This window comes from Notolabrus celidotus, chromosome 6 (genome assembly GCF_009762535.1).
Source record: "Notolabrus celidotus isolate fNotCel1 chromosome 6, fNotCel1.pri, whole genome shotgun sequence".
In the NCBI taxonomy this organism is placed as follows: domain Eukaryota; kingdom Metazoa; phylum Chordata; class Actinopteri; order Labriformes; family Labridae; genus Notolabrus; species Notolabrus celidotus.
In genome coordinates this window covers 1884529-1903291 of record NC_048277.1, presented here as the reverse complement: position 1 = coordinate 1903291, position 18763 = coordinate 1884529, and the positions used below count along the sequence as shown (strand labels likewise).

Genomic DNA, 18763 nt, shown 5'->3' with positions numbered 1-18763 from the left:
GATGTTAGCTGGTCCTTTTGTGGCAGGGCTGAAATGCAGTGGAAATGTGTTTTTGGTGATAAAGTTCATTTTCAAGGCAAAGAGGGACTTTGCAATTAATTGTAGTTGAGCTGATCACTCCTCATAACATTCTGGAGTATATGCAAATTGCCATTATAAAAACTGAAACAGCAGACTTTGTGAAAATTAATAGTTGTGTCATTCTCAAAACTTTTGGCCATGACTGTACATCTTCATGTAAACGCTGTTATTTCTTGGTCCATTACATCCCCTGTGATAGCTGATAGACAGTTGATGGGAAATCTAACTGCTAATAGTGCAAAAACAAATGGGCTGTGGTGGCAAAGTGAAGTGCAGAAACAATTCTCAGTAGAGTGTTCACCTAAACCGAGAGGAGTGCTGTCAGAGTTTCTCAAGACTTGCTAAATTGAGTGGCGGATTTGGCCCCATCTACAGATCACTGAGGCCTAGCTTGCTAATGTTTCTCCCTGCAGTGAAAGGGGCCGAGCTGAGCAGCATCTGTTGTTTCTTGTACAATTACTAGTGACAGCTAACTCATATAACTCACTTCAAAAAACCTGAAACATCCCTTTAAAGTATGCTTCATGCTGCTGCTGTGCTTTGGTGCAATACGTTGGAACAAATGCAGAACGCTGCAGCAACCTCGTCCTCTGGTGATTGAAAGGCTCTTTTATAAATAAGGTATCACTTCTTCTTGATAGATACTGTGACACTTCACTATAGTAACATGACCTTCTTTTCACTTTCTGTCCTCCACTGTGTTCGGCCTGGACAGAATCTGTTCCCTCAAGGTTTCACCTGTCCACACGGTCTGTCCATCAAACACAGAGGATGGGAGGAAAGGTCAGCAACACAGGAAGCTGACAACACTTAATGAACCAACCACACACACACACACACACACACACACACACACACACACACACACACACACACACACACACACACACACACACACACACACACGCAAACACTCTTACATCTAAAGATTGCATGTTCATACACAAAGGAACACACACTGGAATAAAGCAAACCGTGTTGGCAGCTTTGACCTCACCGAGTGGAAGAACTTATTCACAAGGCTAGACAGAAATATAAACAACACAACACACAGTGAAGAAACACAGGTTACAGGTTTACTGTCCTTATAAGCAAACCCACATAACAGACACACACACACACACAAACACACACACACACACACACACACACACACACACACACACACACACACACACACACACACACACACATTCATAATGAGATATAACCTCATAAATGTTTCATTACAAAGAAGATCCATAAAATATCCATAGAGTCTCAGCAAGACATCCGACTGGATTCATATCCAGGACTGACTGGAGTAATCCCACGTTCAACCATCCCAAGAGCTGCGTGTGTGTGTATGTGTGTATGCATGCATGCGTGTGTGTGTGTGTGTGTGTGTGTGTGTGTGTGTGTGTGTGTGTGTGTGTGTGTGTGTGTGTGTGTGTGTTCAGGTTCCAGTATAAACATTGCAGCTAGTTGTTGGCTGTAACCTCTCATTGTGTTAATACCTGCACCAGTTGAGCCCACAGAGGATGAACTGCAGGCTGTAACTAAAGACTAAAGGTAAAGTGGTTTGGGAAGCAGGTGCTGGTGTGGCTAAAGGCCTGCATCTGTTGGACCTGAGTATTAACCAGGGGTAGTAGTATTCCTGATGTGCTGTGGCGCCACCTCATGGTAGAAAGATGGTATAACTACAGAAGCATGACAAAAGTTCAATTACAAATATCTGAAACAGAAACATGTTTATTCAAATGTTGTAGTGTTGCATTATCTGCTTTTGACTTGCTTATTTATTTATTCATTTTTTCATTTATCATGACTGTGCATATTAATGAACATTTAACACTGTGTCATAAACAAGCTACCTCATGGACAGAGCCACCTTCATCCTTGCACTATTGCATGTTATGCCATGTTTTTCTGTTGTTTCTTTTATTGCACTCGTGCCTTTTGTACTCATTTATATATTTTATATATTTTATATTAGTACTTGATTTTTAGTGTCTGTCTATTTATGTTTGTACAGGGAGTACGCAAATATACCGGAGTCAAATTCTTTGTATTCTTGAGATACATTGTGATTAAAGTTCTTTCTGATTCTGATTCTGATTTCTGACAATTCTGCAAATATGCCACATTTAGCCAAAAGGCTAGTTTCCATCCGCAGATTTATTTTTATTCTATTTTATTTTATTATATCTTTATTTTATTTTATTCTATTCATATTTATAAATTATTTTATGCCTTCTTCTATTCATATTTTGACTTTCTTACATACTGTTTATAAGAGCTCTGTTGACCAAATGTCCCTCTCCAGGATAAATAAAGTATTTCTGAGTCTGATTCTGATTGTGATTCCTTTGCCCGGTGTTAAAATAGGCTCCACATGCTCATGTGTTGTTGCTTATTCAAATAAATTCCACATTGAACTTCAGCTAGGTCTACCAGAGTGTGGAAAACAGACAACAAGACATTTTCTTTAATTAAAAAAAGAGCAGAAAAAAGACCAAGGTTGACCCTGAAAGCACCAGAAGGAGAATACAGCCTTTAAAGGTGACATATCACGCTTTTTTCATCAATATATATTGGTCTAAGAGGTCCCCAAAACATGTCTTTAAAGTTTATGCTCAAAAAAACACTTTGAAATCAGATTTTGGCATGTCTGAAAACCCTCTTCTTCATTCCTCATCAGAACACTCTGTTTCTCTCTGACCACGCCCCCTCAGGAAGTGGATGTGGCCTCGGCTCTCCAGCACGTTGATCTAATGTTTACATGTTGGCTGAATATACACGGCTGCTCAGAGATCGTGTTACTTCAACCCTCTGAATCTGATCCAGAATCTGATCCTGACGGAGAGGCGCCTGCAGCAGGACCTTTCTGAACCATTGGTCACAGATTTAGTGTTTCATGTTGTTTTATTTATCAGTATGTAGACGTGTGTCTTGGTACACAGCTACGAACATGTAGCTATGTGGCTATGCTAACTAGCGCTAGCACTTATCCATGATAAATAAAAATCATCCACTAGATCTTCAAATCTGCAGACGTGGGGAGTAAAACCGACCTCTGCCAGAAAGGCAGCAGGACCTTTTATGAAGGATTGGTCACAGATTTAGTGTTTCTTGTTGTTTTATTTGTCAGTATGTCGACGTGTGTCTTGGTACACAGCTACAGCTACAGCTACAGCTACAGCTACAGCTACAGCTACAGCTACAGCTACAGCTACAGCTACAGCTACAGCTACAGCTACGAACATATAGCTATGTGGCTATGCTAATTAGCGCTAGCACTTATCCATGACAAATAAAAATCATCCACTAGATCTTCAAATCTGCAGACGTGGGGAGTAAAACCGACCTATGTGTTTATTAAGACAGCCTACAACTAGCATGCCTCCCTCCTAAGCTCCTTGTTAGCACACACGTGTGCAGGTAATGAAAAACGGAGGAGGGGTTGAGTTGTATTTTATACAGTCTATGGGCTGAACAAGCTCCGAGCTCTGACTCCGTGACAGACCGGATATTGTTGTGACGTAACAAAAACACTGAAGTCTGAAACGGCTGGTTTCACACACATTTACAGAAAGGTGGAGAAATCAGAACAGGGGCAGAATGGATTTTTTTCATTCTCGGGGGGTTTGTAGACATGCCAGGGAAACATATTTCAGGTAAAGAACCATTAAAAAGTCAATTTTGCATGATATGTCACCTTTAACATGAATTATTAGTAAAAATTCAGATGACTTTTGGACTCAAATAAGTCAGAATATATCCAAAGTGTTTTATAAAGAGCAGAATCAGACTGTGCAGAGCTACATTTTAAAAATGAGATAGCTGTTGGAATGCATGTGGACGTGTCTGTAGTGTCAGTAAAGCCTTCAGTCTGGTCAGACAGCATAACCATTGCTTTAGGAGGATATGTGATATGAGATGATAGCATGTATTCAGCAGCATGCAGATAGGAAATTACAAGGAACAATGTAATAATGGACCTGCGGTGGTGTAATACAGCGTCTGAAATCAAACCTGTGATTCAACCCACAGGAACACACTTTGTGTTTTTTAAATTAAAACAGTATAAACACATGCACCTCTGGGAAAATGATGTCTGTTTCCTCAAGGAGGGTAATTAAATACTAATCCTGTTAATCTGAGTTAACAACATTTATTGAGTAGGTTGAGCTCAGTGTGAGAAGTGAGGACGTGTCAGGGGGCCATCTGGAGAGTATTAGAATAAAAGACTGACCAATCTGGTATGAACAGTCTTCTTTTTTTTCTACCTCCCTCTCTCTCTCTTTCCCCTCCTCTTTTGGTTTTCTCATACTTCAGTAAACTCCTGAGGGAGAGACGCTGGAAGAGAGACAACAGAGAGGCTGGGAAAGGAAGGGGCAGGGAGGGACTGTGAGGTTAACTTGGATCCAGATCCACTGTTGCAACAACTGATTACAGACACAAGACACACAGTTCTGGAGCACCAACTCTAACAAGACTGGAAAGCTTTCTGAGGGAGGAAGAATAAGATATATTCAGCTGTTTGAGAAGAAGAAGAGGTTTCTTTCCATCGCAGTGACACTGTTTCAAACTGTGTCTGCAGCTGTCCTTGTTTCACTTTGGGGGTTTTTTGTTTTAGTGGTTTGTATGCTCCAGAAGAGCTCAGGAAATCAGAGGAAAAGTCTGTTTCTGACATTTCAGACGCAGAAATACTGAAGTTCTCATTGCAGCGGCTCTTGTTTCAGTGCTGGGCTGTCAAACTGAGAAGAGGCAGAAAAGTCCTGCAGAATGCATCGCATCGTTTTTCTCTGTCTCTCTCTGATCGTCGGTTCAGTCTGGAGTCAGGGGTCTACGCAGGATGCCTTCATACTCCAGTACCTGGAGAGGAGGCTCGCTCAGGTGGAGGTAGGTGCCCAAAGAACTTCTCTTTAACACTGGGACTTTAAGATGACATCAAAACTAACATGCCCTTACTTTTAACTATTCATTGCAATGTTCAGTTTTCTATTAAAAGGAGGCATGAATTCATAATTGAATCACAGTCCAGGTCCAGGTCTTGCTATAATGTAACCAGACTTATTTCGAGCAGATTGAGGAACAACAGAATGAAAGTATGACTTGTGCTGTGGTCAGGCCATGATCCTGTAATCTGGCTGCCAAAACATTGGCTTCGTACCAGCTGACTCATTTCTGTAATGTTTTCATTTGAAGAGCATGTGATGTGGACTGCAGCAGCTCTCTAGAAATGATGCCTTAATGTACCAGATTTCAGTGCATTCCCAGGGACAACAAGTGGCAGGATATACTACTTTCCTCTTTAGTTTAATATCAAGTTGCATCATGTTACATGCTTTTTGTGAGACACTTCTTGTGAATTGTTTGTTAATTAAGGTAAAAGATACTGTGTTGACTTGTTACTTTGTTTAATGATTTATGAGAAAGATCTACTTTCCCCTGAACTAAAAGGTTCCTGTACCCCCATTGTTTTGGTTTAAACAGCGACCCTGTTAACTGGAGACTTTCAGCTGGATGCATCCCTCATAAACGTCTTTAGACCATCATTAAATATCTGATGAGGATATTTTGAAATCTTAATAAAAACTAAACTAGTTTGCATTCCCAGGAACTCCCTCTGTGTTTCAACAGCTGTGTAAACTCCACAAACACTGACACGTTCAGCTGAAGGTCTCCAGTTTACAGGGTCACTTTTAAAACCGGAACACCGGGAGAGACGCATTCACGGTGGGCTGAGAGAAGACTACTGTTACAAGCTGCTAAATCAAGAGGATCACAGCTTCTTCTTTTGAAAAGTACACACACATACAAAAAAGATAGAACAAATCAAAACTAATGAAAGAAAGAGAAATCAAGTGAATCACAGATGTGTGTGATGTTATTGTGGACGGAGGGTGGAATAAAAACACTGTGGTTAAACTACCAATCAGACATGTTCAGCATTGCAGGCCCCGCCCCTGAAAGTCCCGGGCCTTTGAAAAGTACTACCCGCCTAGCAGGGGCTTTTCAGGGGGGGAGATTATCTACCCCTGAACTAAATTTAGACCCTAGTTCCTCCGGTCGAAATGCACGTAGTTCAGGGTAAAGTTCCTCTGGTTGAAAAACGCCTTAAAATATAGTTTCATAGTAAGACAAGAATAGAAGAACAATAGTAAATGTGATGGCCACCTGCACCTCGTATCAGGTAAGACTTAAGGAGCAAAAACCTGAGAGGATTGATGTTTTCATGAGAGGAAGAATGTATTTAGTCATCCAGAGTTGATGTTTTATTGCTCCAGTCTGTATTCATGATACTCTCCCTCTGTGTCACCTACATCAGGAGCGTCTGAATGTATGTGAGCAGAATACAATGGGAGCCACCCAAAAGACCTACGACCTGTCCTCTGACATCAGGGGTTACCTGTCCACTCTTACTGTTATAAGGTAGGCCTGTAGAACAGAACATGGAGTTATGAGTTATATAATCTATCCTGAGTAGAAAACTGTAAGAAGAATAAATCACTCTAACTCTAAGTCGCTCATTGAAGGACTGACAGCAGTTACACTTTGGATATATGTGAACTGAGATCATTTCTGCTCCGTAGATCAGAGATAAAGAACCAGGTGGACAGCGTGTCTGTCCGGCTGGACCGGGTGGAGAGAGAGGTGGAATATCTCGAAAACAAGATTCCTACTCAGTCAAATATTGAGATGGAGGAGGCGCTGCTGGAGCAACAAATACAGGCTGCAGAGCTGGACTTGATGCAGAAGAGGGCCAGGATCAAAGTTGAAAAGGGTAGGAAGTGAACATGTGTGTGTGGAACAGTGTGGATCTAATAGTGGTGTTTGCAGGTAGCCACATAGTGTTCCAGTATGACATTGTGAACTGATAGTAACAAGTATTCACAGTAAATTCAATGATAGCAGAAGCATAATTAATACAGACACTGAATAGACCTTTGACTGTGGTTGAACTGCTCTTTATACATTTCTACTTTTTATTCTACCTCTATGTTCATTGTATTTTTTCTGCACCAATAAAACAGATACATTTCCTCGCACATGTTTAATTAATTTGAGTTTATTTGATTAGGAAAATGCACATTCATCAACATTTCAACAGTGTGCCTCAATGTAAATATGCTGGAATTAGCACAATAGCTACATTTCATCCGTGGTCCCAAGGCAGGTACTCACATAAAACATAAAACAACAAGATTTAAAATGACAGGATGTCACAAGACAGTTAACAGGACACTACATGAACTGACTTACAAACAGATTTTACATACACAACGTTTGGGACTTTATAAAAACAGGATGGAAGGTGAGGCCAAAGCCCCGGGAACGGGCATCAAGTGAGGAAACAGATTATTCATGTGTTCATGACTGGTTTGTCTTTAATGTTTAAGTGTTTTTTTAAAGGTACAGTAGTTCTCAAGCTCCCTGATGTGAGCTGGTAGTGTGTTCCAGGTTTGTGTGCCTCTGACAGACCATCTGACTGAATGTGGTTTAAGGTCTTGGTACATCACAGTCTCCTCTTGTTCATGCTCTAGTATTTATTGTGGGTTTTTTTTTATAGATTTGATCAATGATGGAGGGGCAAGCCCATTTAAAACTTTAAAAACCAGACAGATGTCAGTGTAGGTTTGAAAATGTTCAATGTTTAAGATGTTATACTTCCTAACTATGTTGAAATAATGGAAGTTGAGAAGTTTCCTGCCTAAGATTTTGACGGTCTCCTTAAAGAGAGACTTGATGGGTTTTAACATGCTGGCTGTTGTGTGTCACCAAGTTGTAAAACAATAAGTGATGTGAGAAAATATCATTGCATGCATACAAACCCGGCAATAAATCTGAATCTGATTCTAAAGTTGTTCATAATGATAAGGTTAAATAACAAACTGTGTTTTATCATCTTCTCTATAAAACCTTTAGATTGCAACACGGCTCTGAGTCAAATCAAGTCTCTGAAGATCGTGAAGAAGGCAGGAGACACGTATGGTTGCTGGTTCAAGGACCCCTCTGAAGGATCAGATAAGGTTTGTTCCTTTAAATTACTGTGATTACACTTTAGAGCAGGGGTTCCCAAAGTGTGGGTCGGGACCAAGCAGCAAGCTCCGGTCTCCAACTATGAAGCCCATGAGGAAGTGTTATAAGCTGCAATTCATCAAGAATCTGCTTGAAGCTGGCTGCAGAAACACCAGAAACCACATACACACCCATTCAAAGAGACGATCTTTACAGCAGAAATAAACATGTTTACAGTCTGGTTCAAAATACAGATTGGCTCCATGTCACTAAATTCTCTATCAGCACACACTGTACGGGGGTGAATTTATTTCTAACGTGACGGTTCAGAAGATATTAAGATTACCAGTTTTTGCCCAAATAAGGACATGACTGACTTGATTGACAGGTGGAGACACAGAGCTGTTGGCTAGGAGGCTCAAACTCCGCCTCTTTACCTCACACTAAGTTTGGTTATTCAGCATTTCCAATATGGCTGCTGCAGACGATTGGCTTCAAAACAGCGCTCAGGAACAAGATGGGTGACTTCACGGATACTATGTCCATTATTTATACTGTCTATGGTTGGGACCCCCTGGGGGGTCGTGAGAAATAGTAGCTAAACTGTAAATAAAACCTTGGAAATATAAAGTGTAATGAGTTTTCTGCCTTTCTTTGTTTCCAGATGACTCCTAAGTTTAGTGTTAGTGATCAGTTAATTATCAAAAGCATCAGTAGCAGCAGGTTCATTCATAACAGCACAGGAAACACAGACACATGCTCATATACACTACCGTTCAAAAGTTTGGGGTCACCCAGACAATTTTGTGTTTTCCATGAAAACTCAGACTTTTATTTATCAAATGAGTTACAAAATGAATAGAAAATATTGTGAAGACATTGAGAATGTTAGAAATAATGATTTTTAGTTGAAATAATAATTTTGTCCTTCAAACTTTGCTTTCATCAAAGAATGCTCCCTTTGCAGCAATTACATCATTGCAGACCTTTGGCATTCTAGCTGTTAAGTTGTTGAGGAAATCTGAAGAAATGTCACCCCACGCTTCCTGAAGCACCTCCCACAAGTTGGATTGGCTTGATGGACACTTCTTGCGTACCATACGGTCAAGCTGCTCCCACAACAGCTCAATGGGGTTGAGATCTGGTGACTGTGCTGTCCACTCCATTACAGACAGAATACCAGCTGCCTGCTTCTTCCCTAAATAGTTCTTGCATAATCTGGAAGTGTGCTTTGGGTCATTGTCTTGTTGCAAAATTGAGTGATAGCCTTCATTATTCAAAATCCCTTTTATTTTTTGCAAATCTCCCACTTTACCTGCACCAAAGCAGCCCCACACCATCACATGACCTCCACCATGCTTAACAGATTGTGTCAGACACTCTTCCAGCATCTTTTCACTTGTTCTGTATCTCACTAATCTTCTTCTGTGTGATCCAAACACCTGAAACTTCGATTCGTCTGTCCATAACACTTTTTTCCAATCTTCCTCTGTCCAATGTCTGTGTTCTTTTGCCCATATAAATCTTTTCCTTTTATTGGCCAGTCTCAGATATGGCTTTTTCTTTGCCACTCTGCCTAGAAGGCCAGCATCCCAGAGTCACCTCTTCACTGTAGACGTTGACACTGGCGTTTTGCGGGTACCATTTAATGAAGCTGCCAGTTCAGGACCTGTGAGGTGTCTATTTCTCAAACTAGAGACTCTACTGTACTCGTCTTCTTGTTCAGTTGTGCACCGGGGCCTCCCACTTCTCTTTCTACTCTGGTTAGAGTCTGTTTGTGCTGTTCTCTGAAGGGAGTAGTACACATCGTTGTACGAAATGTTCAGTTTCTTGGAAATGTCTGGCATGGAATACCCTTCATTTCTAAGAACAAGAATAGACTGTGGAGTTTCATATGAAAGTTCTCTTTTTCTGGCCATTTTGAGAGTATAATCGAACCCACAAATGTGATGCTCCAGATACTCAACTAGCTCAAAGAAAGGCCAGTTTTACAGCTTCTCTAACCAGCAAAACCGTTTTCAGCTGTGCTAAGGTAACTGCACAAGGGTTTTCAACATGTTTCTAATCATCCATTAGCTTTCTAACGTGATTAGCAAACACAATGTACCATTAGAACACTGGAGTGATGGTTGCTGGAAATGGGCCTCTATACACCTATGTAGATATTCCATTAAAAACCAGACGTTGGCAGCTAGAATAGTCATTTACTGCATTAACAATGTATAGAGTGTATTTCTGATTAATTTAATGTTATCTTTATTGAAAAAAACTGTGCTTTTCTTTCAAAAATAAGGACATTTCTAAGTGACCCCAAACTTTTGAACAGTAGTGTAAGGTAGGGTCATTTTCTGTAGACCAGCTAAATGAAGCCACATTAAATCACTTTAAGGGACAGTGGGGGTCGGGAGCCTTTGGCACCTATATTTTGGGGGTCACGTGCTGAAAAGTTTTGGGAACCTCTGCTTTAGAGGACTGTTCACTGTAAAGATGATTTTTAATGTTTCTGTCTGAGCCTCTGAGTTTATGATTACTGTCTATCATTTATAAGAGTGCAATCTAACTCTGATTTTCTGAGGCTTGTTCTAGATCAGTTTATCAAGCCTTAAAGAGCTGTATATTGGTGGCATTACTGCCTAATGGGATTTGCCCTATTCAATGTCTTATTTTAATGAAATACTTTGAGGCCAGTATACAGTATATTTTTCCCATTTATGAGAATGAATCAGAAATTAAAAATGTAGAGAAAAAAAAAAAACTTGGACGTTGATTTTCCTCTTTTATCAAATAAAACAAAGAATATAACTATATCTAGAAGTTTAATGGAAAGTACAAGTTGATTTTCTCTGCTATTTTCAGTCACTCCCCAACTAATCACACCTGTAAATCCCTGTAGGTCTACCTGCTCAGTGGAATCCGTAACAGCACTCTGGTAGAGTATGCTTCTCTGCACAGTTTCACAGAGAGAACCACCACACCGCCAGCCAAGGTTCTGCAGCTGCCTTTTCATTGGCAGGGGACCGGTCATGTGGTCTACAACGGATTCATCTACTACCACAAGGCGGACACACCAAACCAGATAATGAAGGTGTGTGACTGAAGTCAAACATTAGCTTTATAGATAATACATTATCAAGTGGTTCTTTGATTATTTTCACTTAAAATACATGGGGTGGATATAATGTTTGATTCACATCACATTGAATATTCACACTGCATGGAAACAGTTACTGAGTGCAGAGTGAATGACGTTTTATCTCCTAACGGCTGTGCAGAGCCTGACCTCATATCAGTGAGTGGTGTTTAATCATTGTCAGGTTTGTCCTATTTTACTGCTGCTTCCAGTTAGCTGAGGTCAGTGAGTAAACCACGCCAGACAAATCACTGTAATTGCAGTGAAATTAGCTGACTTTTAGCATTTTGGAGTCAAAGTCATTTCTGAAGAAAGTTCTCTAAGAAAAAGTATTGTTATTGTTATGATATGATATTGTTTCCAAAACAATAACATGAGAAAACGACCGTCAGCTGTTATTCTTAGGATTCTGTACACAGCCTATGTAGCGATGAGTTAAATATGACCTGAGATTAAATCTGAAGTATCTCTTGAATAACCACTGACTTATGCACAAACATTTAAAGTTACTATCTCACTGACTTTGGTGACCCCTTACTTTTCCTGCAAAGCCATCATAAGGTTGATAGCTCTGCTTTGAGTGACAACAACAACAACAACAACAACAACAACAACAAAAGAAAAACATTAAAAGGCTAAACAGTGATTGCAAATATATACAAAAACATGACATAAAAACAGACAGATTAATCAAAGGCAAGTCTAAACAGAGAGGTCTTCAGCTGCTTTTTGAACCTGTCCACAGTGCCCACAGTTCTGAGTTCCAGAGGGAGACTGTTCCAGAGTCAACCTGGAAAGCACAGTCTCCTTTAGTTTTTAACCTGGAACGAGGTACGACCAATAAACCCTGATCAGAGGACCTCAGAGTCCTGCTGGAGTTATAAGGCTTCAGCACCTCCCTGGTGTAGACTGGAGCCTGACCATTGAGCACTCTGTACACAACAACAAGAGTTTTAAACTGGATCCTACATTTAAGCCTGTGCAAAGATATGAGGATCGGAGTAACATTGATAGTTCCTTATATTTATCCACTAACAAGACCACGGCCTTGTATGTTATAATTATATTGGTAATAAGACCCACTGTATATAAATAATACCACATCATTTAACTTCACAGAAACGAAGTCATGCAATAGTCGGTTAAAATAATTGTATTTAATTAAGTTAAATGGCCATGATGAGTGGAGCCAGGCCTGGAGTCAACAGGTCAGAGGTTTTCAGAGGACCAGAAAGACAACATGGATGAGGAGAGGAGGAGGAGAATCCTTGATTCAGGGATTACAGCGGGAAAACCTCGGTCACATGACTCCAGTTATCTGGTGGTCCTGCTCCTTGCTGCGTTCCGAAAATGCAATCGGGGGGTGTTGACGGATCTGGTGGAAGTCCCATGTAAGGTTGGGGACACGTCTCGACAAGCCTCTGGTTCAGAAACCCCCTTTAGTTCCTGTATTAAGAGGAAGGAGAGGGAGAGAGAAGTAGAAGGGATCAGGGGGAGAGTAGCAAGAACTGAGACAAACAAGAGAGAAATTCTGTTTTGGAAACGGCCTGCTACATACTGTGTTTGAAGGTAGTCTGTAGTCTGTCTGTTCTGTTGGATCTGGACTGCAGGATGCTGAGTCAGGGGTCACTGGATTTCCGGTTTCAGGAAGGGGAAGTAAACAACGACTAAGCTGATAGATGAACTGCTTCTTTAGCATCACTTATGATTTCAAAAGTTAAGAAGTGGTTTATATGGAGTTCAATCATTTTCACAGCACCTAAAAACTGAGTGCCCCCAAATCAGCACGTACTGCTCGTATAGTACTACAGTCATGGCCAAAAGTTTTGAGAATGACACAAATATTACATTTTCACAAAGTCTGCTGCTTCAGGGTTTTTAGGTGTTTTTGTCAGATGTTTCTATGGTATCATGAAATACAATTAGAAGCATTTCATAAGTATCAAAAGCTTTTATTGAGAATTACACAGAATTCATGCAATAAGTCAATATTTGCAGTGTTGACCCTTCTTTTTCAAGACCTCTGCAATTCTCCCTGGCATGCTGTCAATCAACTTCTGGACCAAATCCTGACTGATGGCAGTCCATTCTTGCATAATCAATGCTTGGAGTTTGTCAGAATTTGTGGGTTTTTGATTGTCCACCCGCCTCTTGAGGAGTGACCACAAGTTCTCAATGGGATTAAGATCTGGGGAGTTTCCTGGCCAAGGGCCCAAAATCTTAATGTTTTGTTCCCCGAGGCATTTTGTTATGACTTTTGCTTTATGGCAAGGTGCTCCATCATGCTGGAAAAGGCATTCTTCATCACCAAACTGCCCTTGGATGGTTGGGAGAAGTTGCTCTGGGAGGACGTTCTGGTACCATTCTTTATTCATGGCTGTGTTTTTAGGCAAGATTGTGAGAGAGCCCACTCCCTTGACCGAAAAGCAACCCCACACATGAATGGTCTCAGGATGCTTCACTGTTGGCAAGAGACAGGACTGATGGTAGCGCTCACCTCGTCTTCTCCGAACAAGCCTTCCTCCAGATGCCCCAAACAATGGGAAAGGGGATTCATCAGAGAAAATGACTTTACCCCAGTCCTCAGCAGTCCAGTCCCTGTACCTTCTGCAGAATATCAGTCTGTCCCTGATGTTTTTACTGGAGAGAAGTGGCTTCTTTGCTGCCCTCCTCGACACCAGGCCTTCCTCCAAAAGTCTTCACCTCCCTGTGCGTGCAGATGCACTCACACCTGCCTGCTGCCATTCCTGAGCAAGCTCTGCACTGGTGGTGGCCCGATCCCGCAGCTGTAACACCTTCAGGAGACGGTCCTGGTGCTTGCTGGACTTTCTTGGGTGCCCTGGAGCCTGTTTGGCAACAATTGAACCTCTCTCCTTGAAGTTCTTGATAATTGGATAGACGGTTGACTGAGGTGCAATCTTACTCGCTGCTATAAACTTCCCTGTTAGGCCCTTTTTGTGCAATGCAATGATGGCTGCACGTGTTTCCTTGCAGGTAACCATGGCTAACAGATGAGGAACAATGGTGTCATGCACCATCTTCCTTTTAAAGTGTCCAGTCACTCAATCATGACAGATTGATCAGCAGCCTTATCCTCATCAACACCCACACATGTGTTAATGTGTGTGACACCTGTGTGTCATTGAAATGATGTTAGCTGGTCCTTTTGTGGCAGGGCTGAAATGCAGTGGAAATGTGTTTTTGGTGATAAAGTTCATTTTCAAGGCAAAGAGGGACTTTGCAATTAATTACAGTTGAGCTGATCACTCCTCATAACATTCTGGAGTATATGCAAATTGCCATTATAAAAACTGAAACAGCAGACTTTGTGAAAATTAATAGTTGTGTCATTCTCAAAACTTTTGGCCATGACTGTAGGTTTGAAAACAGCCTATGAGTTAGCCAGGTTTATACACAGGCGCTGATAATTGATAATGAGCTGCAGGTGATTAGATCTGGTTTTGGAGACATGGTCCTGCTCCTGAACTTGGGTCATACTAACTTCATCAAAATATGGCAGTATATGCTTTCATTACTTTGGCTTGTGTTGAATACCTTCAAAACTAATGAACACCATCAGCCTAAGCTGTAAGGAAATATTAGCAGGCTAACATGCTACTTTTAAATACCTGAAATAATCTGCATTATTAAACAGATAACGGCATTACAAGTGATTTGCTTTTTAAATATTTTAATTTAAACATAACCTCCGTCTTCTCAATAAAGGTGGACCTGACAAACGGTACAGTGGTGGACAGCACTCTGTTACCAGGGGCAGGCCGTCTACCAGTCTACAGTCTTAACCCCAACACCTACCTGGACCTGGCTGTGGATGAACTTGGACTGTGGGTCATACATGCTGACCCTGAGTATGGAGGAAACCTGGTCATTACTAAACTGGATAAAGGTACCTGAACATACAGACACAGATATAAACAGTGCGTAGCCTAAGTGGCATAATTCACACTTTATTTCTCCATAACAGCAAGTTTGGCAGTAGAGTACACCTGGGATACACAGTGTAGAAGCCGTGATGCTGAAGGAGCCTTTCTAATATGTGGAACCCTCTATGTGGTGTACAACACGCGGTACGGAGGACGCTCCACCGTACAGTGTCTGTATGACATCCACGACACCTTCCACAGGTTGGTTTTACACCTTGATATGGATTATGCAATACATTATGGGGCGCCGTTTGTAAAGTTTTGCACACTGAAAATAACATCAACAATTCTCCACATTTAGCTCCAAAACTTTTTAAATTTACATTTTAGAGGAATATTTGTGATCTTCTTCACATTTAATTTTGTTGTGAATAATATATTGAGCTAAAATCAATGTTAAATTCAAATGCTAAATATAAATGTTATATATAAATCTAAATATCAAAATTTAAATGCTGAATCTATATCTAAATGTTAAATGTTAAATCCAAATGCTAAATCTAAATTTAAATGTTAAATATAAATAGAAATGTTTAACCTTAAATCCAAATGCTAAATATAAATAGAAATGTTAAATCTAAATTTAAATGTTAAATCTAAACTTAAATGTTAAAATAGAAATAGAAATGTTCAACCTTAAATCCAAATGCTAAATCTAAATCTAAATGTTAAATATGAATAAAAATGTTAAATCCAAATGTTAAATGTTAAATCTAAATTTAAATGTTAAATATAAATAGAAATGTTTAACCTTAAATCCAAATGCTAAATATAAATCTAAATGTTAAATCTAAATTTAAATGTTAAATCTAAATTTAAATTTTAAAATCTAAATTTAAATGTTCAACCTTAAATCCAAATACTAAATATAAATATAAATGTTAAATATAAATAAAAATGTTAAATCCAAATGTTAAATGTTAAATCTAAATTTAAATGTTAAATATAAATCTAAATGAAATCTAAATGTTAAATCTAAATGTTAAATGTTGCTCTGTGATCCTAAATGTTTAGCTAATTCACACTGCTCCCTAGCGGAAGTACCAAAACAAAAGCTTCATAAAGTGATACAGATATCCTAACCATAGTCTGTCAGTACTGACTCCTACGGGTTATAGCTGGACTGCCTGCCCTAAAAATGCTGGATAGGCAGATTTGGAGACCAGAAAGAGATTTCACAACGCTCAGAGACAGAACTGACCCAGTCTATGATTTGCTCTATGAAGCTTTTATTTTGGTATTTCCACTAGGCGCCAGTGTGAATTTGCATTTTAGCAAAATATTTAGGATCGCAGAGCAACATCTAACATTTATATTTAACATTTTTATTTATATTTAACCTTTAGATTTAGATTTAACATTTAGGTTAAACATTTAACAATAAGATTTAGATTTAACATTTAGATTTAACATTGATTTTAACTTAATATATTTTTCACAACTAAATTAAATGTGAAGAAGATCACACATATTCCTCTAAATGTGATAAAAAAGTGACTTTTAAAAATTCACTCTACATTTTTATGACGATTTGGAGCTAAATGTGGAGCTAAATGTAGGTGTTATTTTTACTGTTATTTCCCATAATATATGCCCGTACTGATTTCTTCTATTACTGAAACACTGTCTTATCTACATCCCTCCTGCAGTGATGAGAGTCCGGTGTTGTTCTTCCCAAAGCGCTACACCAGCCACAGCAGCATCCACTACCATCCAGGAGACAAGCAGCTGTACGCCTGGGATGATGGCTACCAAACGATATACAAAGTGGAGACACAGAGAAATGATCCAGTCACTGCTGAGTGAAGAGTTCTCACAATGATCAATCTTTAAAAATGTACCATATCTTTCCAAAACAGCATCTCTCATATCAGCAAGGCTCATGATGAGCCGTCTATAATCCACTGTGGATAGTTTAGTAGACCTAAACAGCATCACTGTAACTCATAGCTGATATAAGGACATGCCCTACAAAGCATTTATTTTATTGTATAGACTTTATGCTTTTAGTTAGCACAATAAAGAACATTCAATGGCTCATCGTGCATTTCCATTAACTCACCCTTAATGATTGATTTTAAAGTTTTAAATCAGAGCTACTGTGAGGAACCTTTACTTTAAAGTAAACCTAGCAGTACCTGTTATCTCTGACCAATAATAATAATAACTTTATTTATATAACACCTTTAAAACAAGTGTTTACAAAGTGCTTTCACAAACAAAGCATGGTTGGAATAACAAAGTAAACCTTTTGACAGACAGGGAGGAGGAATTTAAACAATGCAGAATACAAAGTGAGGTTAAAAAGAATACAAGTAAATTAAACAGAATGAAGTGGTGAGACAATAGGCCAATAAATCATTGTTTAAGAGGTTTTTCAAGATAAATAAATACAATAAATACAAATAAATAAATAAAATAAAAAAGATAAAAAATAATTAATTAAAGGGGACATATCACGCTTTTTTCATCAATATATATTGGTCTAAGAGGTCCCCAAAACATGTCTTTAAAGTTTATGCTCAAAAAAACACTTTGAAATCAGATTTTGGTCTGCCTGAAAAGTCCTTTTCTTCATTCCTCATCAGAACACTCTGTTTTCCCTCTGACCACGCCCCCTCCAGAAGTGGATGTGCCTCGGCTCTCCAGCACGTTGATCTAATGTTTACATGTTGGCTGAATATACACGGCTGCTCAGAGATCACGTTACTTCAACCCTCTGAATCTGATCCTGATGGAGGGGCGCCTGTAGCAGGACCTTTCTGAACGATTGGTCATAGATTTAGTGTTTCTTGTTGTTTTATTTATCAGTATGTAGACGTGTGTCTTGGTACACAGCTACGAACATGTAGCTATGTGGCTATGCTAACTAGCGCTAGCACTTATCCATGATAAATACAAATCATCCACTAGATCTTCAAATCTGCAGACGTGGGGAGTAAAACCGACCTCTGCCAGAAAGGCAGCAGGACCTTTTATGAAGGATTGGTCACAGATTCTGTGTTTCTTGTTGTTTTATTTGTCAGTATGTCGACGTGTGTCTTGGTACACAGCTACAGCTACAGCTATGAACATGTAGCTATGTGGCTATGCCAATTAGCGCTAGCACTTATCCATGATAAATAAAAATCATCCACCAGATCTTCAAATCTGCAGACGTGGGGAGTAAAACCGACCTCTGCCAGAAAGGCAGCGGTACCTTCCAGATTCTGTTTCTTGTTGTTTTATTTATCAGTATGTTGACGTGTGTCTTGGTACACAGCTACAGCTACGACATGTAGCTATGTAGCTATGCTAACTAGCGCTAGCACTTATCTATGATAAATAAAAATCATCCACTAGATCTTCAAATCTGCAGACGTGGGGAGTAAAACCGACCTTTGTGTTTATTAAGACAGCCTACAACTAGCATGCCTCCCTCCTAAGCTCCTTGTTAGCACACATTTGTGCAGGGAATGAAAAACGGGGGAGGGATTCAGTATTATTTTATACAGTCTATGGGCTGAACAAGCTCCGAGCTCTGACTCCGTGACAGACCGGATATTGTTGTTACGTAACAAAAACACTGAAGTCTGAAACGGCTGGTTTCACACACATTTACAGA

At 39.7% G+C, this 18763-nt stretch overlaps 1 protein-coding gene across 1 annotated transcript; it reads left to right on the top strand.

The window, feature by feature from the left end:
• The first annotated feature begins 4451 nt into the window (after positions 1 to 4451).
• olfml1 (olfactomedin-like 1) lies at positions 4452 to 17197 on the top strand. Its single transcript, XM_034685873.1, has 8 exons — positions 4452 to 4965; positions 6395 to 6498; positions 6660 to 6850; positions 7993 to 8096; positions 10979 to 11170; positions 14942 to 15122; positions 15201 to 15360; positions 16809 to 17197. The coding sequence occupies exons 1-8, from the start codon at positions 4849 to 4851 to the stop codon at positions 16963 to 16965; spliced, it is 1206 nt and encodes a 401-aa protein (XP_034541764.1). The 5' UTR covers positions 4452 to 4848; the 3' UTR covers positions 16966 to 17197.
• The last annotated feature ends 1566 nt before the right edge of the window (positions 17198 to 18763 follow it).

Bases quoted from the DNA above. Each gene is read 5' to 3' on its own strand.
- olfml1 (XM_034685873.1), top strand. From the start codon at position 4,849: ATGCATCGCATCGTTTTTCTCTGTCTCTCTCTGATCGTCGGTTCAGTC. The intron at 8,097-10,978 runs GTTTGTTCCTTT...AAATCCCTGTAG, and splicing joins CCTCTGAAGGATCAGATAAG to GTCTACCTGCTCAGTGGAAT. The intron at 15,123-15,200 runs GTACCTGAACAT...TCTCCATAACAG, and splicing joins CATTACTAAACTGGATAAAG to CAAGTTTGGCAGTAGAGTAC.